We start from the raw sequence: 27,741 nt of genomic DNA on the forward strand, positions 1-27,741 counted from the left end.
GTACAGAACAGTTCACAAGCGCTCACGATCACATCCACCCACACTTTCGGACGCACCCTAACGAAGATTCGAACTTGTGGTCGAGGAGGACGCCGTCTGTCTTACGCAGACTGAGTGGTTGACATGTGTTCTACATACAGTTATAGTACGGTTATAGAACGGTCCATTACTGGTCCGCATATGGCCCACACCTGCTCTGCGCATGGGCAGCGCGGGGCCGGCAGGAAAAGGTCCTCTTGTTCCAGAACGTCGGGGTGAACGTTTTTGGGGTGATAACGGCCTCGCGGTGACTTGGCCAGACTAGGCATGTCCACAGTGACCAGGCTGCTTTCGGCTCCTGTCCAGGTGGTCCAACAAGGCAGCTTTCGGTTGCGACCTATTTGGGCACTGAACCACGTGCTTGAGGGCGTTTACCTTCTCCGAACAAAAAATTGCGTGGACACTTCGGCAACTAAAGTGTTGAGAGGCGAAAGCCGAGGACACTATGCCGTGGCGACTTCCGGTGGGTGTGACGTCACATCGTTCCCGTGGCTATATCGATACCCAAACTGTACATCTTTCGGGGATGCTAAGTGTTAATTACGTTTAATTACACATTTTTCCATCTAATTTGACACAAATCCGACTTTTGCGACCATCTGTGACAATTTTCACTGTGCCGTGACGACTTCCGGTGAATGTGACGTACGTTCCCGTGGCTATATCGACGTCCACTCTATTTCGACGCTGTTTCGACATTTTTGCCTATAATTAATGAATTACTCTACAGTCATCAAACTTGGCTTCTAGGTTCATTTTTTCCCTCCTCTATTCGAAGTTAAACGCATGTGACATGCTTTGTTAACGACGACAGTATGAGCCACTAAAGGCTTTCGCCTCTAAAAAAAATGTACCGCCGCACATACGACACAGCCAGAAAGTATTTATTGCCGTTGAAATGGCACATAATGATCTGATTCGTTCGCCGAGCGCATGCGGATGTCGACGCGATGCTCTCGTGAAAGTTGAGTTTTTGGAGGAGACAGTGAGCGGCGGAGCAGTTTTGGGGAGGTTGCAACTTTATTATTTCTCCTTTTCGCTAGCAGTCTCGACTCACGAGCGCTTTCTCACTGCCCGGTTCGATATTTATGATTGTGAGCAGGTTCTAAATCAGTTCTAAATTTCTAAATCAGTAGGACTACTGAAGTAAAAAAGTGCCCATATTTTTTTGTGTATGTGTTCGGGCAAAGTTTTTTTTTTTGGTGTCATGGATACGTGATGTGTTGTACTGGTTCTTGTCCCCCCCCCCCCCCCCCCCCCCCCCCCCCGCTGTATGCCCACGGGTATTGTGCTTAATAAATGAATAAATAATGAAATAAATAAATATAGTGTCCTCTATATTTAAGGTCCTTCGTTTTACCCGATTCTTGCACCCCGAACATATTTCTTAAAGATCGGGTTATCTGGTCCGAAAGACGCGGGTTCGATCCCGGCCGCGGCGGCCGAATTTCGATGGAGGCGAAATTCTTGAGGCTCACTTTACCCGTGTACTGTGCGATGTCAGTGCATCGGGTTAAACCAGATCTCTACCCGAAAATGCGCCTTCAAGAGAATGCAGTTTTCCAGTGCATTAAGATGAAGACACCTATGCGAAAATTAGCGGATGTCATGCGGTTATTCCTCAGGAACTTTCTCAGTTAACCGATGGTTTTAAACCTCATTTAACGCTTGTTATTCATGGTGTGGCTCATAATTTGGACATAAGTTCGGAAAGTGTATGTTTTGAGAAAGGAGAGGCTAAAACACGGGTATGCTAACCAGGGTGCTGATTAGCCATGCGGCAAACGAAGTGCCCTAGGTATAATTTATTAAAGACCCGCGCGTGGGACCCCGGAGACAGGCGAACGGTGCGCGCTGCGCGGGACGGAGGCAGTCGCCAACGAAAGGGCGCGTCGTCGAAAGGGAGGGGTCGGGAGGGGAAACAACTGAGCGAAACAATGAGGGCAAAAGACCAAGCAGCAAAGACGACGAGACGCGTATTGACGCGCTCTCGGGCGGTGGTTTTCTTCTCTCTCGCTTTCTTTTTTTTTCCCCTTTGTGTGTGTGTGTGTGTGCGTTTGTCGCGTAGGGGGAGCGACCGACCTTGGCTGTATGGGTTTTGTGCTCCGTTGTTTATTCTCTCTCCACCGTGTGTGTGTTCGCGGGTCACCGGCTTCGCCGCGGAGCTGCCCCAGCGGTCGCGTGTCGGTGCTTGCCTGCGTAGTACATCGTTGGCTTCCGTTTGCTTTGCTGCTGAATGTATAGTTTGTTTCTTTCGGCGCCGGTTTTCTTTTGTATCCGGCACCAGCGCCCTTGTTCTCAGCCCATCTTTATTTATTTTTGTGTTCTCTCAATTTTTGGTCAGCGTTCGCTGCTTTTTCTTTCTTCTTTTTTTGCGGGGTTTGGTAAACACCTGGCCGATTGTTCTATTCGTTGCATTCCTTTGTTCTTTTCTGCTTTTTTCTCCTCGTCCCTCCTTTTATTTCTTTTCTACTGCCACCCAAGTCTTGACCATTCCATGCTGTGTCAGCAGTTTATTCCCCCCCCCCGCCCCCCCCCCCCCGCCTCTTTTTCCATCCCCAGTTTTCTTCTTTCTCACTGTTTGCTATCTCCTCTGTTTTACGGTTGGTGCTCTCCTACCTCACATACACGCCGGTAATCGTCCAAAGCACACTATTAATATGTTTCTCGAAATTGCAAAGTGGGAGTGGTTTATCCTTCTGTGTTAACCCTGGATATCGGGCTATACAGTCGTGCCTTGTTAATATGGAAATTTTGGTTCCCGAGCAAAACTACATGAAGCGAGTCCATATTAATGAATTGTGCAGAAAAGAAAAATGAAAATACTTCATGAAAACGGTATGCTTCTGTGCATACTGACTGGCAGTGAAGAGGAAATTGAGACGCATTCTTGGGAGCTCCAAATGCATTATCCTAGTGGTCATTATTTATTAAATAATATGGGGCAACGTGGACAACCTAGTGCTCCATGGAAGGTGTGATGGCAGATCTCCTACTACGATTTTCCACGCCCCAGGCACCGCTAGTACTTATCTGTACTTAGTCGGCCCTCAGTGTAGCACGTGCTGCCGACAATGTATTCAACAGAAGGTAATCCGCGTTGGCCCGTCAAGTTGGCAGTGTAAAGCAGGAAACAACAAAAAACTAGGCTGTTGCTCAAACATTTGCGCTTTCGCATTGCATTTTCCTGGTTTCATGCGCTCAGACTATAGGAAAAGAAATATCTTTTTAGGGCAGGCGAGGTTTGTTCTCATCACTGGCCATATTAACACGACAAAAATACCCTGGCCCAGATCTCTTCTATGCACTTTCACCCTGTCTGTTGTCCGGACAGTGAGTTTCCATATTAGCGAGGCATAGCATTAAAAAGTTTTGTTCCCTGAAAAATTTTTATAATTTGAGTCGTTCATATTAACGAGGATCATATTAATGGAACACGACTGTATTAGTGTGACGTCGTTAGCAACTGTAAGCTTTTGCAGCATTGTGAAAACGATGAAAGCAGCCGTGCTTTTCGTGCTTCAGAAGAGAGTATGTCATTGCATAAAAGCACCCTTTATGGATATTGAGGGAACACTCAACACCGAGAGGTGTATGCTACTGTCACTTGGGTTTGTAACAGGTTATTGTGCAGCTTTCAGGTGCACATAACATACATGGAATGGGTGTTCATGCTATTGACACAGCTTTGTTGCTGTTCAGTTGTTTGTTTGGCCTTTTTCTTGATAATTTTAATTGTATATGACTTTTATGATAGAATTCATATTAGTAACCCTTCTAAGCAGCCATTTTTGTGCATGTTAACTGCTGTTTACGCCACTCAGATGAGATGCTAAAGCTAAAGAGGCCAACACTATTGTTTTCAGTCCTGCAGAGGTACACACTCTGCAACTGATGAAGATTTACATTCTCGCTGTTATTAGCATTTGCAAAATTACCGACACTGAGGGATTTCATTATGGCTAGAGTGGCATAACCAGGTCATGAGGCTTACTTTGCTAGGGTTAACTTCTGTTTGAACCAGTAATATTATTTGTTTGTGTAGTGTACTTCGTGAACCTTGTATTTGTATGCTGTTAGTGTAGACGAGAACACATGGGCACTTTTCATCAGCCTGCAGGAATCTTGTGAGTCTCTTGAGAGGTCAACAAACTTGACAGACTCTCTAATGGACATGTATATTGTTTGGGCTGTTAGCACAGTAGTTTGCTCATGAAGTCTCACCCTGGTCTCACTTGCTGCCGCTTGCTGCTATTATTACATGCGACACCACCACCAGAAGCTGTAGCATGGCCGCGTTATCTTCTTAAACAGTAAAGGCATACCTACCTGTGATGATGTTTTATGAAAGGTATTTCTGATTAGCAAATAGATGCTTATCTAACAAAACGTTGATATTGGTTCTCTGGTTGTAAATGTCAAAACTTCTACTGGGTAAGCCACTGGTGGAGTTTGCTGCAGCCTGTCCTATTTACTTTTTTTTTTGTCTTTAGGCCTGTGCATACAAGTAATGAGAGAGTCTTGCATTTTTTCTTTATGGGAATTGAAAACTGACCCATGCATTCACTAAGCAGGTATATATGCTTTGTGCAGTAAGATGTCTGGTGCCACTCTGTGGGTGACGCTGACCTCCTTTGTCTTTTCCATTGGTGCAGGGAGTGGGCTGAGCAGTGGGCGCATCGAGCAGCGCTTTCCCGAGGAGGACTGGAAGGACACACCTTTCATCGAGGGCATCGAGTCCTTCTGCCAGCCGCAAGGATGGGCCTTGGTCACGGCACGTCGCCAGCCAAGCTTCTTTGTGGCCGTTCTCACCGACATCGACGCACAGCGGCACTACTGCGCCTGCCTGGCCTTCAACGAGCCGGTGGCCCTGACGCCCGCGGCGCTGCAGCGTCGGCGCCCCGACGAAGAAGACGAAGATGACGAGCAAGATGAGCTGGCTGCCACAGCAGCGGGGCTCAACGGCGGGGGCACGGGCACGCTGGTGCAGCACCACTCGCTCATGTATGCGCCCAAGTGCCTGGTGCTCGTCTCACGCCTTGACTGTGTTCCGGCCTTCAGGGTGAGCGTGTACTCTGGACAGGTTGCGCTGAACATATTCCAGGACGTATTTGTGACCAGCTAGCCTGCGCAGTTTCAATGTGTCCGACTTCCTCCCTCTCAAGGGTTTGCAAGGCCCTGCAACATACTTTTCAAATTCACTGCTAGGCTTGCAGTTGTTGCTGCATAGCACATTGTAACAGCTTTGGCTATGACTCGTAACTTTCGTTAGCCATCATTTGCTTGTGAAATGTAGACATACTGGTAATTCCTTGGCATATTTGTCAGTGCTCACACAGACTGCATATAGTGTCATAATAAAGCAAGGGTCATATTTGTCATGTTGGCTTAAATGTGCTGGGGCATGAAATGTTCTGCTGTCCTGTTGTTTATTTCCTTTTTCTGAGTACGTCAGTTAAGTGCACACATTTTCCAAAGTGCTGAATTAAGCAGTATCTTGTGATGTCAGTAAGACTAATATAATTGAGCTAAGCTAAGCAGACAGCTTCTATCACAAGAAGTACTATTCGAAATTTTCCCATCAGGGTTTCTGTTTAACCATCTTCAGCTTCTGTGTCAGTATGAACCTAATACTGAAGCCTTGCTTGCGGTCATTCCAGAGGGTGCACTTATATGAGCCATAGCAAAAGTAATAGTGTGGCGCCATACTGCGATTTTAAAACTAAACAAAGCATGATTAGAACAATCACCACACAGAGCCATGTTTTTTTTTCTTAGGGGGTCATATGCTCCAATGCTAAGTACAGTGACCACAGACGCCTACTCAAACCCACTGAAGGAAGCAAAATCTGAATCCAACTGTTCTTCTGGAACAGCTCAGTATTTGAGACAGATGGGTTGTGCCTCCTCCACAACAATGGGGGTCCGCATACTGGTAGAGCAGCACTGTCAAAAACTGGGGAGCTGCTTTTTGAGTGCATTCCATGCACGTGGCGCTCACTTGACGGTACATCTCCAGACTTTCTCTTTTGTTCACCTTTATAGATCTGCCGAGTGTACAGTTATGGAATGATGGTGCAGTTTTCTTGGTGGTCCATGTGTGTGCCAGAAGTGCACCGAGGTGGAAGGGATTTCCTAGAGTAGTGAAAGTGCAGTTATTTCAACATCTTATGTAAGAACCTTTGAAACAAGTAGTTCCAGCTTTTTGTCGAAGACACATTGTACCGTGTATCTTAGTTAGCTGTTGCTAAACCTTGCCTTTCATTTTCATTTTTTTCTGGCAAGTAGTGCTAAAAGAGAGAGAGAAAGAGACACAAAGTCAAAGGCGGAAGAAAACGCTGAACTACTCAATCCTGATTGCCACTTGCTTTTTTTTTTCTTCTCCTCCCATTCCTGTTGGCTCTGCCTTGTTATCCCACTCTGCATCTCTGTTGGTGGGGCCAGAACTGCCTAGGCATCATCTACACAGTGTACATAGACAATCTGCCGGTCCAGATTGAAACCCTCGTGGGCAACATCCTCGGTTGTGTCCAGGTGCCAGCACCAGGTGACCACCATTTCTTCGTTTCCACCTTTCTTTTTATCTTGTTATCCTTTTTTTTTGTGACTGCCTTCTCTTTCCTTTGTCACTTTATCTCTTTCTCTCTCTCTCTGTCCGTTCATTCCTGTTTGTATCCCTTTTGTTTGCTTTCCTTTTTGCACAACCATTCTTTTGAACGGGGCTAATCACAGCCTTTTTGATAGAATCTTATGCTAGCTAAGAGAGACACTCTATAGGTTTGCTTTTTTAGGCCTAGAGATTTACCTGTCCATATTCCTAGCAGGCTACACCAAATAACAATGATAGGACGTAAACAAACTGCATGAATTGCACGAATTGGGCCAGTGGCAGAATACAGTCAGGTACACTTCAAAGTGTCTTCATGCATGCTACATGTAGTTGCCGTTCTGCTCGCCAGATGCCGTTAGCATGCAAGTATATCTCCATCTGGCTCGAAGCATCTATGACATACAGTCTTGACGCATGTAGCTGTGGCAAGCGGCACGCATTCTACTGGTGAATGTCCCACACTCTTACGAGCTTGTTCTTCTCTCTCTCCCAGGGGGCCCCCAGGTGCGTTTCTCCATTGGAGCAGGTGACCGGCAGGCATTGCAACCCCCGCTCAGTGCCCTGCTCCCCATAACCTCGTGCATTGTCTACGAGCTCTTCCAGCAGCTGGGTATGACTCTTGCCCCGTTCCTTTGTACGTCTTGCTTGATGGTATGCACACCGTTTTGCATAATCAAGTGTTAACTCTTATGAAGGATAAGAAATTACTGCTTTGCATATCATAAATTCATAGCCCTGCCAGTGGCTGTTTGGACATACGTTTTCGCATGCACATCTTTATGATTTTAAGAGGCTCTGGGAACAACTCCATCCAATTTGTGTTCTTAGTATCTGTTTTTTTGGCTTCTTGGGGTGCTGTCGACATCTGTTAGGCAGTGAAAGATGTATTTACTGCAAAGAACATTCGAGCCGAAAATGGAACATTTCCTCCCGTAATTTGATTCGAACTTGTGACATTGATGATGATATTGAGACTCTGGCTTGTGAACAGCAACGAAATAAAAGCATTGATGCCTTTGTAGTTTAGTTGTGAGAACGCCTAGTGACGGCAATACCCTTGTTTCATTTTGTGGCCTTTTCTAGCCCATAAAAGCTCTGCTTTCAGTAATAGTAACCTCTGTGTCATATGAACACTGCACTCGGTCATTTGGGCCTCTTAGTGTTCCTTCAGTGAATGTTGTGGAAGTACCAGTTTGTTATGGAAGAATTGCCTGAAGTGTTTTTACACACTGGTAGGTTTCTTTAATAAAATAAGATGGTGTTATCAACCATGCAGTGCTGATCCCCTTGGAAAATTTAGTTTTTGCTAATAAGGTATTTTACAGGCCTATGTGGAGTCTTAGGGTTCAGCACGGTAACATTACATATATGGTATCTATAATGCATAGTGTACATTTTTAATGCTTTTCAGTACATTTTGAATGACAGGCTCTACATTTTATGCGGTGCATTCTTGTAAAAGCCCTGCAGTAACACCATTGTGGAATGGTGTAGCTTGCTGGGATTCATCGGTTGAGATTTTGTTGACTGATAGGCGTAAGCAGTCATGCACCTTGCTGCCCAGGTATTCACAATGTTGTCACGCTCTTCTGTGCTGCCATGACGGAGCTGAAGATCCTCTTCTACTCTCGGAGCTACTGCCGCCTCAACGATGCCTGCTCGGCACTTACTAGCCTCATGTTTCCTTTCAAATACAGGTGAGACCTCCTCCCCCTGCTCTTAGTAGCTGCAGCTCTAACTTATAAGCTCTCATTACATTGGCCAATAATTTGTTGCCTGTTTTTACTGTCCTTACTGGTTTTTATAACATCATCCCTACAGGTGTGAGTTCTCTAATGTTCTAGAATATTATTAAATCTCATTACATTGGCCAATAATTATTTGAGTCTGTTTCTGCTGTTCTAACTGGTTTTTATAACATCATCACTACAGGTGTAAGTTCTGTATTGTTCTAGAATATAGCTTAATATCCTTTCTGAGGACACTTAAGTTTTTGTTTTTTTGTTTTGTTATCGCCATGCATGAATCACTGAAATCAGCTTGTGAACGTCACTTAAAATATTATATGGCAGAGGCTGTGTCATTACATGCCCATGGCAACTAGTACTGCCTAAACATTTAATTTACCACGACAAGAACTTGGGGTGGCGTTGCAGCCAGTTGTCAGCATTTTGACATGTGGGCTTGTCATTTTCAGCGTCATGGTATCACTAGTCATCCTTGGCAGTGCTTATAGGTGCCCTGCGCCTCTAGGGAAAGGGACCTGAGGTCATGGTGACACTTAATCTCCGAGTTGTTGAGGAAAGAAAGGGAGAAAGAGTTGGTGGAAATAGCAGAGGCATTCTAGAATAGATGCACAGCGTTGCAATCAATGAGGAAACAAAGGGCCCAATGTGTCTTTCTCTGCAAACAGTTATTAGTGAAGGTCAAATGTTTAGGGGAATCCCCCAAGGTGGAGTAGATTTGTAATAAGGGAGCAATTACTCATTGACATCCACCCGAGCGCAGCCATACAGCTACAGAGGAAAGCTATACAGCTTTCTCAGAAACTTCGTAGTTAAAGAAAAATTCGTCCTGGTCCGGGGTTCGAACTCGGGACCAGGACGAATTTTTCTTTCACTACAAAGTTTATGAGAAAGCTGTATAGCTTTCCTCTGTAGCTGTATGGCTGCGCTCTGGTGGATGTCAATGAGTAATTACTCCGTTATTAGTTATTAGACATCTCGTGTTTGCTGCTAAGAAATGAGAGCACAGCCAGCAGAAGTAACATGTCAAGTAGAAAAAAAAAAGTGGCAATTAGGTGCATAGAAGAAAAATTGGAGGGGAAATGGTATGTGTGCTAAAGAAAGAGGGAAATATATAAAGAAGAACGCAAGAGAGAAGCGTTTGTGCTACGTTGAATCGAAAAGGCGGATAGTGAAGCTATTTCTAAGGTGGGTATCGAAAAAAACTGAGATGTAATTGTAAGGAAACAATAAAAACAGGGAGAATGGCTGCAGACCCAAGTATAAGAGGTATTTGGGTGAAAAAAATATTGAATGAGTGGATAGGGATGGGCTGGTCAGACTTGAGAGGAAGGAATGTTGAGTGCCATGAAGAAAGGCAGAAACAGTAATCTTGAAGGAAGATCCATTGATGGGTTGGGAGTCCATTTCTTACTGTATATGTAACATAAAGGAAACGCGTTGTATCAGAATATGTCACGCTTCTTTTCTGGCGTGACTTGGCACACTTCCCATGCAGCCACGTGTACATACCCTTACTTCCGGCAAGCCTGATTGAGTTCCTCAGCACACCTACACCATTCATCATGGGTGTCCACTCTTCCCTTCGCTCTGAAGTGGCAGAGCTGGTAAGACCTGCTTCTTTTGCTTGTACATGCAGTGGTGGCGCGTAGTAATGGGGGCCAGTTATTTGCATGCAAATGTGCTAGTCATGGAATGCTGTCAGTACCAGTAGAGCTCTAAGAGTCTACTTGCAGAAGCCCTGAGTTCTTCTGTTGCTATGTTGACTTGGGTTGCTGATAATATTGGTGATTTACATGGCTGAATTTTCATAACCATTAATATGAGCCTGCAAGCAGCATTAGGCATTAATACATTGTTCTCTTGAATACAGTGTAATAACAGTAAGGAGTCAAAATCAGATTGTCAGTAACAGTTTACATTCAGTAGCAGTAAACAATTTGGAATTACTACAGCCTTTTCGTCAGGCAACTACTGGTGGCAAACTCAAAAACTGCACTGCCTTAAACATGAGTGGTGGAGCAGAGAAGGTGTTCCGTTTGGTGCTTGCGTCTGCCACAAAGTTATGAAAGAGCAAGTGACTTGTTATGGCAGCACGAATTGGAAATTGGTGGTTACCACTGTTCCCAATGGCAGACAGTATGATGGCTTGAAACGAATTGTCATTTCTGCAATGCATCGTAAAAAAAGCATTTAATTTTCGTCTGTTCTGGTCTCATAGCACAAAATGTGAGAAAAAAAATTATTATTTCGATTAATTTCGAACTTCTCTTGCATTGTCAGTGAAGTGGCACTGGATTGGTCTCTAACCAAAGAGTGCAGAGGCATGTGTTGTGCCCTTGATTAGTATTTGGCATAAGAATAACTGGAAGCATTTGTTGCATCCTGGCATTACTGCGTAGTGTTATTTGCTGTTTGATTTACATGGCGTGTCATATATGTGCTCAACAGATTTACTCTGTGTACTACGCTTGATGCTGAGATAGACTGTCGAGCTCCTTTAATGCATACCTGTCTCTGCTGTTGGGTCCTTTACAGCTGGACGTCCTGCTCGTGGACCTAGACGGAGGCTCGGTGCTAGTGCCTGAATGTGTCACGGTGTCTACGCTGCCTGAGCCCCTCCACTCACAGTTGTACACACAGCTCTGTATGGTGGGTGCCACACTGTTCATCTCGCTTGTTTACTTTGTCATGTAAACAACAAATACATGGTTAATTGTATTCTTAGGAATGACTCTCTTCATTCAGTGTACTCATGCTAGGAAAACAAGGAAAGCAGCTTGACCATTGAGTAACTGATAATCATTGTTGATGGTTGATGCGTCAGAATTGGTTCTGCTTTTGTACAACCACCGTGTGTACTCATTTCTGTGGCAGAGTCTTGGAATTGTTTAAAAGTGTCTCTGTCTTGCCTGCGCAGGTGCTTCGGCCAGAACTGATGTCGGCAGACGATGCGTTTGCACCGCCGCCGCCAGCAACATCGCAGGCTGCCATGCTGGACAAGGAGATCCGTGCCATTTTCCTGCGCATCTTTGCCCAGCTGTTCCAGGGTTACCGATCCTGCCTCACTGTTGTGCGAATTCACCCTAAACCGTTCATCACGTTCCACAAGGTAACAGGGAAGGGCCCTAAAAGTGTTGCATTCATGTGTACAGTGGTGCTTCACTGCTGTTGTACTGCATTTTATACGCCATTTCAACGCGAATTCAAGCATCCCATTTTGCAAGTGAAAACTATTCCAATCCGATTCATGTGATGTAATCCTTGATCAATACCAACAAATTTTTTGCCATTCTTTTGTCCTTTGATGATGTAGGCGGCCTTTCTGGGACAGCGTGGATTCACTGAAAGCGAATTTGTCACCAAGCTGTTGGACTGCATGTTCTTCAACACTTTCGTGGCTGAGAGGGGCCCACCGTATCGTGTCTGTGACATATTTGATGAGGTAAGCAAAAAAAAGTGATGTGGACTACTAAACGTAATGGGGCATACACATCACCGTGTTCTGACGAATCACGATGATACAAATCCCACGCGGTGACAAAGAATAGTTATATGAACTGAATATCGTATCATTGAAAATGAACGAAATCCGTATGCAGAAGCATGGGAAATGCGTTCTCGGAGATCTGTTTGCGACTGATGGGATTTATTTACAGCCGCGTCACCACTCTTTGCTTGTGGTACGTTTGGTGACTGCGGCATCAGCGATGATCGCAGTGCTTAATGCTCAAGAGTGCGGATGTCTGTTCTATAGTGGCGCGAAAGAGTGGTCCGAACATCTGAAACTCTGCCCTTTGTACTCGATGTACTGTGACCAGGGAATTTTACAAATTTGTATCAGCCATGATCGTATCTTGGAGCTTCTACTGTTATGCTCGCCTACCTCAGTGGACACATGCAAACTTGTCTGAATTACCGGGAAATATGGAAGTATGTGCCTACAACTGAGAACAAGTCAGAAAAAAAAAAAAATTGAGAAGAAAGATATTGCTCTGAGCTGGATTTGAACTCCTGCGATGCCTGTCATGTCCTAAGGATAAGCAGAAGCTTACACGCTCATTTGTGTTTACGCTTGTTGCAGTTGTATGCCAGCATGAATGACCTGTTGAAGACGGAAGCCCGAGATCCAGACCTGACCCTGCAGCACATACGGCAGCTTGCTCAACAGCTCTACCTCAACGTCAGTCGTTTTCTTTCACTCCACCCAATGTCAAGGCCTTGCCCATCTTGTTCTATTGCTTTCACCAGTTTGGGAAGCCTGCAATTTCTTTGCGTTTTGCATGTTTGCACTTAAGTGGAGGACTGTGCATATAAATGCATAAACTGGGCTGAAGTGCTCGAAAATACTTGTGGCTCCAAATTCTGATGTATAAAAGGTGCCTGTACTTTCTTATACAGAGTAAAATAAAGAGTGAAAGAAACAGGGATGTGATCTCCACAAATGGATTACTCTCTGACAGGATCATGACAGTTTTACAGTTTCAATCTTAGTTTCATTTCCATTGTGTTAACTGGCGTGCAAGTTAGCATGTTGATGTGCTTCTCGCTATACTTATTTGGATGCTATGAATGTAACAGCTAATCATGGGCAAAGGTGAAGTGCCTTGACCCTTGTAATGCCTATTGTTGTCCTGGGAGTCAATGCTATTGGATCATAACGGCTCAAATTCGAGGTGTACAGGACAGCTTTATTTTTAAGGATGAGCAACTTTGCTGAGCACTTTTGCACATTGGCTATGCTTTGTGATTTGCGGCTGCATATGTTCAATGCTTATATCACCACTGTTTCCTATGGTGTGTACTAATCAGACTGGGTGTGCTTGGTTCCAGGCATTTCTGTAATTCTGTCTGTTGCTTGGCGGTACTTCAAAAATTTTTCCCTTTTCAGTGAACATCTCTGCTGTATCTCAGTCAGTGCTAAAACTGCCATTGAAAGGAAACAGACTGAACCAGCTCATGTGGCTGGCTGTGGCATGCAGAATTTCAATATCTCATGGTTGGGTATGTGTAGGGGATATGGTAGCAGCTTAACTGCTGTTTGAGGGGCATATTGTCTGGGAATGTGAACATACCTCAATACTGAACTCTGGGCCTAGATTGGGTGTGTGTATAATTTGAAAGAAAGAAGCTGTTAAATTTGCATAGTGTACTATTTACTGTGTAAGCAGGGATAACAGATTCTATTGGTAGGCAGCATCTTTGGGACTAAATAGGAAAGGAAAGATTTGAAATGAAAGGAAGCTGGTAAATTTGCAATTTCACATTGGATAAAGCTCTGCATCTTGAGGGAAAGAAAGGCTGTCTTCACTGTCCTTTTAATGAAATGCCAGTGCCCTGATTACTTGGCTAGAGTAGGTATCAGCTGAAGAGAAAAAATGCATTGGCTGGTAGTTTGTTTTTCATAGAATGTAGAAATTGGCTAACTCTTGTGGAGTCATCATTGATCCTTCTCTTGCAGGAGAATCCAAATCCCCAGCCATATGTGGAGAAGGTTCCCAAGCCAACTGAAGGCGCCTTCACACGCATCCACCAGCCTCCGTTCCCGACACTCGATGGAGCACTCGTGAAATCCATCATGGACACGGGACTCTCCAGGAACCACCTGGGATCCAAGTAGGTGCACTATTCACTTGAATTGGTAAGGCGTGTCTTGAATACAGAGAAGGTAACAGAAATGACAAATTTCACTTCATAAAACATGACGACTTGTAAAAAAACAATACAAAAAAACTTTTGCTGCTGTATAATTTGTGGATGCAGTTGATCCATGATTTGGTTATTTAATATTTAGTGATGGCATACAGAAATAAACAAGAGAACTTTTTTAATAGTTGTATAGGATCAAGAGAAGCAGGCCAGGATTTTTTATAGAATTCTTAATCACATCAGTCATATGCTGGCTGTTGTCGAAAAGGTGAAAAGATGGTGCAGGGAAGGTGCCCCTGTTGCGATGAACAGCAGCGCACTGACTATTGTGTGCATAGTATTGGGACTTTTCAAGCCTTGAGGGACACACATTCACTCCGTGTGTCGCATGCTATGAATGTTTTCTTACTGCAGAGAATGTTTTCTCACTACAGGGTCTGCAATTATAGAGCCTCTGCTGTGTTCACGCAGGCTGTCATCGCTGCGGCCCCAGCTTCCACGAATTGTCCCCGCGGGGCCTCCAATGAGTCAGGTGTGCTCCCAGGACCCCCGGTCGTTGGTGAACAACTCTGCTCGCCGCCTCGAAGTTCTCTGCAACTGCATCAACTACATCTTCGACAACAAGATCTCCGACGCACGCAAGGTAATGGGGGGCATGAGGTTCTCAGTCATGTGGTGCATTCACTTTCATCCCCATACCGTACAAATAAGGTGCAGTAAAAAGAAAAGGGTCCTACTACCATTGAGCCCTGTTGAAACACTCTAGTATTATAATGCTAAGCTATGCATTTATGTTCTCTGTGATGCACTTCAACTCTGTATGAAGGAAATTTACTGTTTCTATGAAGAAAAGCAGCTTCACTGTTCTTACTGCCTGAAGGAGTTGGTCTTCATGTTGCTGACCTTTCTCCGAACTGCTTCAGCCTTCACATGCAGGACTGATGTTGTTGCAAATTTTTCTGTGGGGTTCACATTCAAGGAAGCATCTTGTTTTATAGGTTCTGTCTGTTATTATCTGTGGCCTCTGTGGGGATGGAGAATATTGTAGATGGAATTGACTTCATTGCATAAAAAGAAGTGTGTGCCTACTGCTGCTGAGGCACATTTTAGGGTACGAAGGCTCAGCAATGTTTTGTGGTGTAGTGCTCTGTCTATAATTTCCTTTGTGAAGATTTGATTCCACATAGAATCCTTCAAGATTACAGAAGTGTTTGTAATGGTCTGTAACATATCTCATGGCATGACATTGTGTACTCATCATGGCCAGAAAGCTGATGCATACAACTAAATAACACCTTTTGTTGTCTGGTTTAGCTGGTGGAATGCTTTAGGCTGTCTTCTTAGAAAGGGTTCATCCTCTTTGCCCTCTGCCATGCAATGCAGGCCATGCCAGCGGTTCTGCGTGCGTTGAAGAACAAGGCGGCTCGGCTAGCGTTGACGAGAGAGCTGCAGCACCACGTGACAGGCAACAAGGCGGTGCTCGAGCACCAGCAGTTTGACCTGGTTGTGCGGCTCATCAACTGTGCTCTTCAGGCAAGGCCCTCCTCCTTTCTACTTGTCCCCACCTCTTCTGAATTTCTGCATGGGAAAAAATGGAGGCACCACATAAGTGTAACATATGCCAAACTTTAGTTCTGTGCTATATAGTAATAATAATAATAGCCTTTATTTCCATCAACATGATGGAGGTTAGGGAAAAAAAAGCTGGACAGCTTGACTGGTTCCCGCCCCCCCATATCAAATACATGATTGCTTCCATCAAGGCAGAAATCAGCAGACAACAGAATACATTTCAAAGAACAATCATAGCTAACATGACAAATAAGAATAACACGTAATAAAGCAAGTTATCATGAAAAAAAAAAAGACACAGCGTAGTAACAAGAAACAAACAGACACCATTTGTATATACTGATATAACTCTAGTGCTATTTAGGATATGTCGCATTCACATGGCTCTAGACATACACAAAACTACAAATGCATAATTACGCGTGGAAAGTAGCAGACTTCAAGCCATAACAAAAATTACATACAAAAAGAGCACAAGATCCAAGAAAGGAGAAAAAAAATATCAATTCAGGCACAGTAGGATGAAGGTAAAAATGATCTTCAAGAAAACACATTTGATCACGAAAAAAAAAAAAAAATCTTAGGTCCTGCTTTGATGCGTTTTCGGGATGTATGGTGTGTCTATAACAAATATTCAATATTTCGGGCAGTTTATGTTTAATATCAGTGTAATAATGTGCAAGACATTATATTAAACATTCAATGTTCAGTGTTCTGATGCAATGAGGTCGATTGCTTTCTAAAATCTATAATTCGTGCTGTGACGTATGGTACTGTGGGCCAATGGCTAACAATTCCAGTCTGTTTTTGAGCTCTTGTATGCCTTCGTTCGCGTATCTGTGGAATAATGAATTCTGCCTCCAATATGTTCCTGCTTGAACATTCTGTTCTCATGTTCGTTTCATTTCGCCCAGAGTACGAGCTAGATATGGTGAACGTGTTCGTGCTTTCTTTGTGCCATGTATTCTGAATGACTTGCCAGTTGGTGCTTTCTCTTCAGGCAGTCAGAAAATTGTGAAGCCTGCTATCCTGACTATGTATGCTTGATTTCTTTTTTTCCCCGCCTTCTTCCTTCCTGTTCATTCCTTAGTTATACTTCACTTATTTTTTGTGATGTTAGCTGACAGTGGTGTATTGCTCTGACGTGCCCAATGCTGTTGGGTACTGCCCCAGAAGCCCTCTCTGTTGGCTTGGGCAGGCTTGTATATGTACCCTGGCATTCCACGAATAAAGAATTTAATTAATAATAAACTCCACGTGGAATTCACCTATGCCGAGTAGCCGACCGATATTTTGAACTCCAATAATTCAAACTTTACTGAGGAATCATCAGGCACCTCATTGACAATGTATACTTTTTTACGACCGATATTTCACACACTGCGTAGCACAAAAGTTCGATTTTCTGTACTAAAATACGCACCAGAAATGCTGTGGGGTGCGTTTTTACGACCCAAAGTTTGTCTTGCAATCCAGCATAGGCACGAATGGGCATTGTTGTCCCCTGATAATCGGTCCTTCACTCTGGCACAATCTTGGAACCGGTGCCATCTTGGAAAAGAAATGAAGGCAATTGCGTGCATTGGCTTGGATAGGCTTAACTATTTGTTCCTCATTGTTGCCGCTTGAGTTGGACGACACGGTCTTCGTTGCTATCGGGATGCTCACATTTAAAAGGGTCAGCTCAACATCTGCCATGAAGCAGGCACCATTACACATAGTGTGATGCAGAGAGGGAGGATGTTAGGACAGAGATGCAGCTGGAGGTGCTTACCTCATCTCGTTTCCAATAGGTTCCCTCTCCCAGTGTGCATGACCGTTTTTGCCCCAGAAAACTGTGGTCTCACTTCGTGCGGCACGGGACGTACCTGCAGCGAGTTCATGGCATGGTCCGTGGCCGCGTTGCACAGTCTGGTATTGATGACATGAGGTGTTGAGAACTTGATGAAAGCTTGGCTCTGGCTTGAATACAATCTCTGGCTTGAATACAATGGAACGCTGGAAACAGGGAAGTTCAGGATTTTTGAACCTGGTTTTTCACGGCAAAGTGATTTTCTTTGAATTTCACAAATTTTTTATACAGTTTGACTGTTCCGACCGTTTTTCGGGTGCCGTCAACTCCAAAAAATTGGTCGGTGGCTGTAATTTGTAGTTTAATTTCTTCTTCCATGTTTCACTTCCAGCAACCGAATGGTGGCTATGACACTGAAGTGAATTTCAGGCCACTTTAGGCGTAAAAAAAAAAAAAGCAATATCAAAGCTTCTAGTCCATATGTTGTCATTCCTGCTCTGGGACAGGCCGGCATAAGAAATGAATTGAAGAATTTAAGCAACGAAGCAGCAATTTTATCGATTATTTCTTTTATGCCTTGCATGACCTAAAGTCAAGCTTGATGTCATAGCCACCGTTTGAGTGTTGAGGCTGAAACCCAAACAACATGAGAGAAGAAATTCAATATTTAATTATTTACCAGGGTGGTATTTCATATACTATAAATCAATGTCTTGTGTACCATTCCAAAGAAGAAAACATGCAACAAAATAAATTGTTGTCTGTACTCTTGTAAAGAACATGTGGATACCCTCACTATGTGGAGTACAAACTTCCCACAATACATGTTGCCATGGGAGCAATGTAAGCCTCTGGACTTATTTTGATGCATCATTAGTGTATAAAATTGGAACCACCAGAGCCAGTGTGCAACTGGCTCCAAGCATGATGCTTTGGAGTATAGTTCTCCCTTTCTTGTGTGTTTTCTTGATATCTGGGTGCTGCTAAATACTCTGATGCGAGGTACCGCAGTTAGAACCCAGCCTGACCTCTTGGGTTTGTTTCGTTGTTCAGGATGATTCGGCACTGGACGAACATGGCGTTGCTGCAGGGATTCTTCCACTCTCTCATGCCTTTTGCAGGGTGAGTCACTTACACGAGGTCTGCTGAATTTCATAGTCGCGAGAGTTTAATACAGATGGAAGTCAAACAGAATAAAGGGACACAGAATGTAGCGGGAAGAAGTCTTCATTTTGTGACGTCTGCTCAAGTGAGGGTGTACTGAGGGCCAACCTTTGCATTCTGGTTGAAGTTAAGACTGGGAGTGACATCCGGGTTTCAATAAACCTTGTTATGGAGAACTTCCAATGTACCATAGTATTACGGAGACTGAAAAGACATCTACACTTGGGCTACCCTGGGTCTGCAGTACACATTTAGTTTCATGCGACGAATGTTGATGGTTGGGTTAAATTGCAGTGCCACATGCACCTTGATCTCACCTTCTTCATTAAACCTTGTTTATTGATAAAGGACTTTGAGTTAGTGCTTGCAAGCATCAGGAACTGTTGTTTTATTAAGCTAAGTCATCACGCCAGGTTGCTATTGGAATTTTCTTGGTGGTCTTGGTTACATATGACGCCATTTGCAAAGTATTGCGTTGGCACCAACAAGGGTTTATTTGAGGGGATTGGTACGAAGCAGGTGTTGACATTCCTTTGACATTACCATGAAGGAATGATGCTGCTCAGCTACCAGCGCGCATTTTATTCCATAGCTAAAGAGGTGTTATTGTGCACTTGGATTGAATTAATCGCTGCTCTTCCCTAGCTGGGATTGCAAGGAATGTGATTGATGTGCAGTTCATGCAAAGGATGTGGCAAGCCGCTTTTCATTGACGATTGGGATTGACAGTGATAACTTTCATAATTATACATTTTTAATACTAAATTTATTGTGAATATCGGGATATTTAAAATGAAATCTAATATATGTCTGGCATACGTATTCGTCATATGTTCGCATAGACTATTGGAAGCTCACTGGCTACAAATTGTAGATGTCTCTAGGGAATGTGCTTCACTGTCCGGCAGAGCAGCAAACTGTGCCCTCTATATCATGTCATCTTTTCGTATATTCGTGTTGCATTTCAAATAAACGTCACTTGCTGTCCATCTTCATATTGGGTACCGTCTCCCTGCTGCTTTACAGAGTGCCCACTAAGCTCACTGGCAAGCGGGCCTCGTGAGATTGTTTTGTAGCATGGAAGTTGTAAAAAAAGTTTCTTGCAGCTTCGGTATGCAGTCTGGAGTTGAGAGTTTCACACCGTTTATAGCATACGCAAGCCCAGCTTGCTCAGTGCCTGGATGCATAAGTTAGCAGCACAGAAATTCGTATTTTCCACTGTTCTGGGCTGTAGTGAGAACCATGTCGTCTGCTGTTGTACGTGCTAGTACAGGCTGCTGCCAGTATCATTTCTCTGGCATGGCAGGGAGTGTTAAGAAGTTTATTCTAATCCGTCTCTTTCTTTCTCCCGATCACTTCTCCATCGTCCGCCCCATCTCTCTGGCATGAGCAGAAGCTGTGCACGGGCGTGATGCAGTTTGCGTACACGTGCATCCAAGAGCACGCTGTCTGGGGGCAACTGCAGTTCTGGGAGTCTGCCTTCTACCAGGACGTGCAGCGTGACATCCGCTCCCTCTACCTGCCCCACACCTCGTCCCCGCAGCACGGCAGCACAACAGCACTGCCCAACGGAGGAGGGCAGCACAAGAACACCTCGCCCCCTCTCAGCCCCCGCGAGGTACTTACTTGAGTCAGCAGTGCATCTTACTCAGTTGGAGCCCCTCATTGTCATTCCTTGCATTCGCGAGTGCTCGGCAGTTCAAACTTGGTGTGGTCGTGGTGAAGTTTAGTAGTGCAAGAGCTTTTCTAAATCGAGAAACCTTCTAGGCCATTCAGGTGTGTGTCAGGAATTATTTTTATGCATTCAGTTAAAAAATTTGTAAAACTGGGGCTTGCTGATTCCGGATCTTATGGTAGATTCCATTTTTCTTGGTGCTTTCCGTTAATTGCAGAGGTTTGACAAATCTTTCGGCTTGACAAGATTAAATGTTTACATACATACATTTATCTTTGAGACCTGGGCATTCTGAGGTCAGCAGATTTTAATCTGACTGTTAGTTTAGCTGTGGGTTGCAGAAAAAATAAAAAGAATTGTGCCTTGAGAAGCATTGTGTCTATAAACATGGAATAATTGTGGGTGCTTGCTTCAAGGCTTGGGTGTTGCGATTTTATTAATTTACACACCTTCAATTGCCACATCAAAAAAGGAAGTGCCACCGTACCCCAGCTTCTCGTAGTCTGGCGGCCATCCCAAATGAAGCTGGCAATGAAGTGGCTTTATCATTTGGCTTCTTGTTGTGGTTCTTAAAACTAGACAATGGCAAAGGTTTTGTTCCTTGGCATTTTGGTTGCGTGTTTTAAGCCACGGTGACAGTGGTGCAAAAGAAGTGCCTGCCTGCTCCTATTGATTGGGCAGAAGTGTGGAGAAAAGAAAAGTTTTGGGAACACTGGCACATCTTGGTAAATCCTTATGACAGGGAAAGCGGTAAGTGGTCAGTGACAGAATTCATGAAAAGCTCTGCCTGGGCCAAAGGCACTGCCCTTAAAGCTCCCCTTAGTTCGAAAAATGGCTGTGTGGGAAGAAATAGCTTTTAGCACCGTATTTACTCGTGTAAGGGTTACTCCTGTATAAGGCTGCGCCCCCATCTTGGCATTTGATACTTTGGGAAAAAATTTTATCATGTGTGCATCATTTTTCGCGCATGGTACGCTTTACTGGTAGTTAACAGATGAAGATAACTGCCTGCGGCACTCAGTATGACCACGGGCTCATCGTCCCATGCGCCGGACTTTGCTTGGAACCACAAACACGTGGTGCCTCAGTGCTGCAAATCATCTTGTGCACTTGACATTCTCACGAGAAAGGACAAAAAGTTATGCTGCGCAAAAGTTACAATGAGGTGCACCCACATTAGCGGCACCCACGTTAGCATTGTTGCTAGGCCTTGTGTGTTTCGCATCGAAGCAGCAGAAAAAGTGCTTAAATTTCAGTCTAATTATGGTTTACTAAAAAGGCCTGACCTTGCTACCAGTTTACTATCGCACAGTAGCCTTACATTAATATGAACATATGACTGTTTTCTGCTAGGCTTTTGACAGTGAAGCACTTAGAAAAGCAGGCCAGGCAAATGCCTCCTCACACTGACAGCCACGGGTCTCACACCTGGCACGCCACTCAGAACTGTTGTTCAAGGCATCATCAAGCACCAGATCTTTGGAGGATCTTGATGTTAACTTAGAATTTGTGACGTTTGCCAGCAAACTGATCTAGCAACCTGTTTTACTTTATGCGCTTAATTCGCGCTGATTGTCGGGCAGACGTCTTATCATTCATACTTTCAGTGTGCTAATTCGTCATAAAAATGCATGTTGCAGCATAACAAAGGGACGCATAATCAGTACCCTGCTGCAGTCATAAAAATTTCATGGGAAAATGCTGGTCTGTATATGGGCCACTTCCTTTCAAAACTGCAGATAAAAGTGTGGCCCTTACAGGAGTATATACGGTACCCTGGACTTTGAACAAGCAAGCATAGTTTTGTAAGTCTGAGGTCATGAAGTGATACTGTAACCTTATTTTTGTTCTTGATAGCGAATTGAGGTGTTTCTAGCAGGGTTCTTCCTTTTGCCATTGTGAGCTGAAAGGGCTATTCGGCACTGGTGTCTCACTCGTGCCGTCTTTAGAGCCATTGTGTTGTATTGTTATATCCATGTTATTTCTGTAAACTTTGAGCTATTAGGGGTCGTGCTCCGTAAGCTGCTTGCTCTGCATGGGTGTACGTGTTTGGTGTCGTGGGGGACCGCATCATCAGGTGGGGTTCATGTGCCATTGAAGCCTTGAATAAGCACGGCCTCATCGTATTGTGTCGGTGTTCCTTTCCCTTTGTGTCCCCAACTTTTTCCTGCTCTTTTTTTAAGCATGAAATGCTTATAGGTAGCATTGTGCAGGCTTTGGAGAGCAAAAATAATTTAAGGCACCCTATTGTTCTCATGTGTTGGTATGTTTGCAATATTCCTGGTCTAATATGGAGAGCTTAGTGCTATGGTTTTGCACCTTACACCAATTTAGACTGTGTAGATGCTTATAGACTAGCTTGAATTAACTTGGAAAGTGATATGGGAGAAAAGTGCCCTTTTTGACATCAGATTACATATATATATATATAGCATGTGCACGTGCATTTGTATATCTTATGAAGAGCATGGGAAGTAGCAACCAGAAACTTTTTTTATGGGACACATATTCGGTATTTTACAGCACCTTAAATTTAAGTGTTCAACGCAAGGCCTTGTTATTGTCCGACATAGAGCTATAGTATTTAAAACTTTGAAACTGCAAATTTGGAAATACGCTCCCTACTTGGTATTTTTGTTTGGTGCACTTACTGCACCCAAAAAACAAAGAAAAAGAAAGTTACGAATTTGCGTTTCTAGAGGACTCAGGTATTGCTGCTACAAGTTTGTTAGGGTGCAAGACAAATTGTTAGTAAAAGAAAGAAAGAGCTGCTTCTTTGCAGACAAGAATTGAGCTTGTGGAAATGTTGATTGCTTGGAGCTCCGGTAGTTACGTGGCGATGACGTATGGTGTAAATGTGCCAAGTCTCCTTTTTCCTTACTGGATTGCTCTCAGCTACCTGCTGCATTGCATTTCATGCTTATGCCTACTGTTGGCAATGAGATGGACTTTTTCTTTCAGTATGTTTTATTTTTCTTTGCTTTTTTTTTTGTTTTGTACCCTTGTGGGGGTAACTCCTCTGGGCTGCCCCCATTCAGCCTCTTCCCCCCGCCTGCCCCTGTCGGGTTTCGATATGTCCCATGCAGAGGTACCTGAAGCACCTCCAGAAATGCAAAGAGGCCCCGGCACCCAGGTTTTACCGTTTCTACCCTTTCGTCGCTGCAGCTGCTGCTGCTGCTGCCACTGGCTCTGCTGCCTCTGCTGTGCGTTGACGTCCGGCTCCCCCCTCTTCTTCTCTCTGTTCGCCATCTTTTCCGTCTTCTCGCTTCCTTCCTCTGAATTGTGGCGTACTACCATAATCAGCATTTCCTTCCAACCCATGCATGTCACCTGCTAACAGTATGCCACCTTTGATTTTTAGTCCCTTAGCACTTGGCCTACGTGAGCATTCTAACAGCATACAGTGGTAGTGTTTGCAAGTGCTGGATTGGCATGTGTACTTCTTCTAACCTCTTGTGGTGTATATATAACAGAGGCTTTGCTTGGCATTTTGTTACTACATTGTGCAAATGACATAATGCTGTTCCGGTCATTTTCCATCACCAGCTTGGGTCAAGAGCGTTGCTCTGCTGTTTGCCACTGAGAGCCTTCATACCACTTCTGGCGCAGTAGTGCAGCGGTTAAGCAATGTGCCACCGCCCTGCAATGGCAGGTGCCACCACTGGTAAAACTTGTGAGACTCATGTTGCTCTTCCGGAGCAACTTCTCGCGACCAGTCATTAATTTAACAGCCACTTGCCATGGTGTTCAGTTTGCTTACAATCCGGTGGGCAGGTTGCGATGATTCCACAAGGTCACGCGACTCAGGTGGCAACCACCTAGATTGCTGGAGCGGCCAGTTGCTTTGGCCACTCCAGCTCTGAGGCTTCAAACGGTCGCCAGTTTTTTTCGACATGGGTGTACTAACGCTCTCTCATTAAAATTAGAGAAAAATGCGATATAGGCAAATGTCGGCACCGTCACAGCATAACGGATGCCTGCTACTGCAGCTGGCAGTCCAAACATGGCAGTTGATGGACCGAAAATTGGAAATAAACTGGCACAAACACAGACTGAAGTTGCAACAGGAGCTATGGCAAATGCTATCACATTCCACTCTTAAGGTGACTTAAGCGTCCCCGTATTTTTTTGTCCATCAGTCATGGGCATTTGGTGAAATCGCTTAACATGCACTGTTGGGCGAGTTGGTTTGACATTTTTTTATAAAAAGGCACTTGCAGTAAACAGCAGAGAGAGAAGAACACACGAGACACGCGCATGCGAGTCTCGTGCGTTTGTGCATCATGTGTGTTCTTTTGTGTCTGCCGTTTGCTTTTGCTTTTGATGCCTAGTTGTGTAAAAATATGTGGCGAAACTTTACAGAATTGTCTTATTTCTGCGTAGTTTCAAAATGACAAGAGGAGCGGTGTGTGTTGAGTTGCCGCAGTATATTTGGCCGTGGGAGTTCCAGAATGTTTCTGAAAGATTTTCAGTCCTAGGGATCTGGTCTTTGATCTATATTTTCTGCTTTTAGACTGGAGTATGTACTTGTTTATTCAGTAGGGCTTTGTGTAGCATTAATGGGTTGAAAACATGAAGCCTCATTTTCATATAGGTATGCTGCCTAAGGTGAAAGCTTTTCTTTTTGCAGTTTTCCAAATCCATTGGCATGTGTTTGAAGCACCTTGCAGAAATTTTAATCTGCAAAATGATAAGCCCATTTAAAACTGCTGTGTATTAAAATGTTGAACAACGAGTGTAAACCACTAACAACCATGTTCTGAATGATTTGTTCGAACACTTGTGTGTTGAATACCTTTGGGGTGAAGATTGTACTTTGTTCTTCCTCTCCTGGCACGTGGATGAGTTTCTTTCTATCGGCTTTGGAAAATGCATGTGAACTTAGACAGCATGCGAACGGAGTCAGTCTCATGAACACCTGGAATCTGTCTCCGGTTGTGGTAGTGTGGCCTGTCATTTTCTTGCAACACATTTTATTGGTCTCTTGGTGGCACAGGCACTGTGTGCCTTATAACGGTTGTTCTCAAGTAACATCCACTGGCCACTTGCATTGTGTGCTCCTGCAGAAAGCTTTCTTTTAGTTGTGACTTGACATTTTGCTGTTGCTATTGACATGCATTGTAGTGTTGTTCTTGGCAGGGAGTCATGTGCTTTGCTTTTAGGTTATTTATCTAGATGGTGGTGCATGCTATCTTGTAGTGTAGGTTAGTATTTACTAGGGCCAGGTATGTGCGTAAGGTATTTAGGAAAAAAGTGAGGCTGTAATGTACATATTGCTGGTGCATGGTGTATGTATTGGTTTCGTATTGGCGTGTTAACATAGATTGGCGGAAGGTGCTGCTAACAGAACGAGATAGTATACATTGTGAGCATGCTATTGAAATAGGGTAGACCTATGTCTCGGGTGAAGGTGATGCCACAGTATGATGGTAAATCCGGAGATACCACGTCTAGATGCTTAAGTAAGGGAATGCAAGCAGAAGTGTAATCACTGGGTGATGGTTCAGGTATGTGCACAACACTGCAGTTCAAAAAGAAAAGGGGAATATTTGGTCTTACTTCAAAATTTGGCATGTAGTTTTACGCCAAGAGACTTTTCTTTCAGTTGTATTCATGACAGTTTACTTTTGGCTGCCTGTTCTATATCTCCACAGGGCTAGTGCTTTTTTCAGTGAGCAGAGGTTCGCAGTTTTTGCAAGGCTAGCATTATGTCTCACACCATTGCTCTGGCAGTTGTCTGTGTGTCGCATAATATGAATGCTTCTCAGTTTTTGTGAGGGGATCTCTTGTTTCTTGCCAGTTTGACTTTTAGATTGCGAAGCAAACCTTAGCTTCACCTTTTGGGTGATTAAACGAACACCCTGTAATAGCAGCTGATTGTTTGCTCTGTCAATTCGTCTTCCACAGAACAAGGACTACCCATCCAGCTGGTTGAGACAAGACAACTCGAGGAACAATCTCGACTCAAGTCGCCGATCAGCCACACTAATAAAACCACCTGAGCCGAGTGCATTGGAGATTGCTGCAGAACAGGTTGGTGTGTCCTTGATTTGGTCTTTGTCTACCCAAGCAGGAGTGGATTAAAAGGGGAGGAGGGTTGGAAAAAAAAATTTGTGAATGAAGTTACAGTTATCAAATCTTCAAGAAGCATGTAGCTTTGTTTGCTGATTCAAATCATGTCATTTCTTTAATGTAAAACAAGTTCTTATGCGCTTTTTTAATCTGTTTTGCGATTTATTTGTTTGGGAGCTTTTAAGAAATTTTGCTGCAGGGAATTTGCTACAATGCATGTCATTGGTTTCTCCTGACATCAAGGAATGCACTAAGAATAAGATTGTTGTCCTAACACATCATAGATGTGGAGGTAAAGGATATTAAGATGCCACTTCAGAAGCAGGAATGCGAACTTTTATGTCGACATTGGTCTGGCAGCAAAAGACTCATTTACCGGCAAGAAAATTGGATTAAAAAATCTTCCCATCAGTCGATTCAAACTCGTGTTGTCCTTACCGAAAAGAGTGAGTTGCCACCACATTGAAGTAAATGGTGGTGGAGCGTAGCCTGTGAGGTCGGAGCAAAAGAAATCTGTGGGATGAGCACAGTTTAATTGTCATTGGTATCCCGGGGAAGCGGATTTCAGCAAAAAATTTTTATTTTTTGATGTCTTTTTGTGAAATTTTTTAGGATATATAAAAAATAATTTTATAACTACTGTCACAAAATTTTCTTGTTATATCTCCAGAAAATTGTTTGCTACTATATATATTTTTTATCTAAATCTTGTGAAAAGGCTGGAGAGTTAAGAAAATACGACAGAAGACTGGTTCAACATTCATTGCATTCCTACTGGCATGCTACTGGTCAAGACATTCTTGAAATTTTTTTTTTGCAAAAGCAGACATTTTAGTTCCGAGCTTTTTCGATGCAGTTTCCGTTTACATGTCTAGACTGAGAAGAAAATTTCACGCTTGAAATTTGAAATTCCCAATTTTGTGAAGCAAAGAACACTTCTACCTGCAGTTTGGTCCTATGAGGGCAAGAAAACAAATGGTGACTAAGTAGGTAAAACAGCCATAACAAATCTGCTCCGCAAGGTGAGTATCTAGGCAGAAAACCGTAACGGAGAAGAACGTCCATTACTCGAGTATTTCCCTGCTGCAAGTTCACAAAACTATTTTTTAGTGTACTTCCCGGTAGATTTCAGCAATGATAATTTGGGGTAGCATAAAAATCTAGGCATACAAGCGATTACAACAATTTAAAGAAAATAATAATTTTGGGGGTTTTTTTGCATGTCAAAGCTGCATCGCCCTCGTTAAAGGGACAGTGAGGAGAGCTCTATTAATATTTTTTTAAAAGCAAAATCCGATAGTTTGGCATTTCATGGCTTTGTTGCCACTTTGCCGGCAGCGAAAGGTGCATTTATTTCTAAGAAATTTGGATTCGAAGTTGAAAAAGTTTTTCCCGCCGCTCTGATTCAAACTTGGGATTCTCT

At 43.8% G+C, this 27,741-nt stretch overlaps 1 protein-coding gene across 3 annotated transcripts in view; it reads left to right on the forward strand.

The window, feature by feature from the left end:
• The window catches only part of Sbf (SET domain binding factor), a 154,792-nt gene that overhangs the window by 82,155 nt on the left and 44,896 nt on the right, over positions 1 to 27,741 (forward strand). For 2 of the 3 annotated variants that reach the window (XM_089565128.1, XM_089565132.1), the window contains exons 2-17: positions 4,695 to 5,101; positions 6,484 to 6,586; positions 7,143 to 7,259; positions 8,214 to 8,346; positions 9,893 to 10,001; positions 10,933 to 11,046; positions 11,315 to 11,506; positions 11,711 to 11,839; positions 12,479 to 12,577; positions 13,856 to 14,010; positions 14,515 to 14,686; positions 15,427 to 15,576; positions 18,461 to 18,529; positions 19,965 to 20,189; positions 23,333 to 23,449; positions 26,154 to 26,279. In XM_089565128.1, the coding sequence (XP_089421254.1) occupies positions 4,695 to 5,101; positions 6,484 to 6,586; positions 7,143 to 7,259; positions 8,214 to 8,346; positions 9,893 to 10,001; positions 10,933 to 11,046; positions 11,315 to 11,506; positions 11,711 to 11,839; positions 12,479 to 12,577; positions 13,856 to 14,010; positions 14,515 to 14,686; positions 15,427 to 15,576; positions 18,461 to 18,529; positions 19,965 to 20,189; positions 23,333 to 23,449; positions 26,154 to 26,279 (2,417 nt within the window). The remainder of the gene's footprint in view (positions 1 to 4,694; positions 5,102 to 6,483; positions 6,587 to 7,142; positions 7,260 to 8,213; positions 8,347 to 9,892; positions 10,002 to 10,932; positions 11,047 to 11,314; positions 11,507 to 11,710; positions 11,840 to 12,478; positions 12,578 to 13,855; positions 14,011 to 14,514; positions 14,687 to 15,426; positions 15,577 to 18,460; positions 18,530 to 19,964; positions 20,190 to 23,332; positions 23,450 to 26,153; positions 26,280 to 27,741) is intronic. The other variant, XM_089565138.1, reaches the window with a different exon arrangement.

Source organism: Amblyomma mixtum, chromosome 1 (genome assembly GCF_055824585.1).
Source record: "Amblyomma mixtum isolate Tamu chromosome 1, ASM5582458v1, whole genome shotgun sequence".
NCBI classification, from domain to species: Eukaryota; Metazoa; Arthropoda; class Arachnida; order Ixodida; family Ixodidae; genus Amblyomma; species Amblyomma mixtum.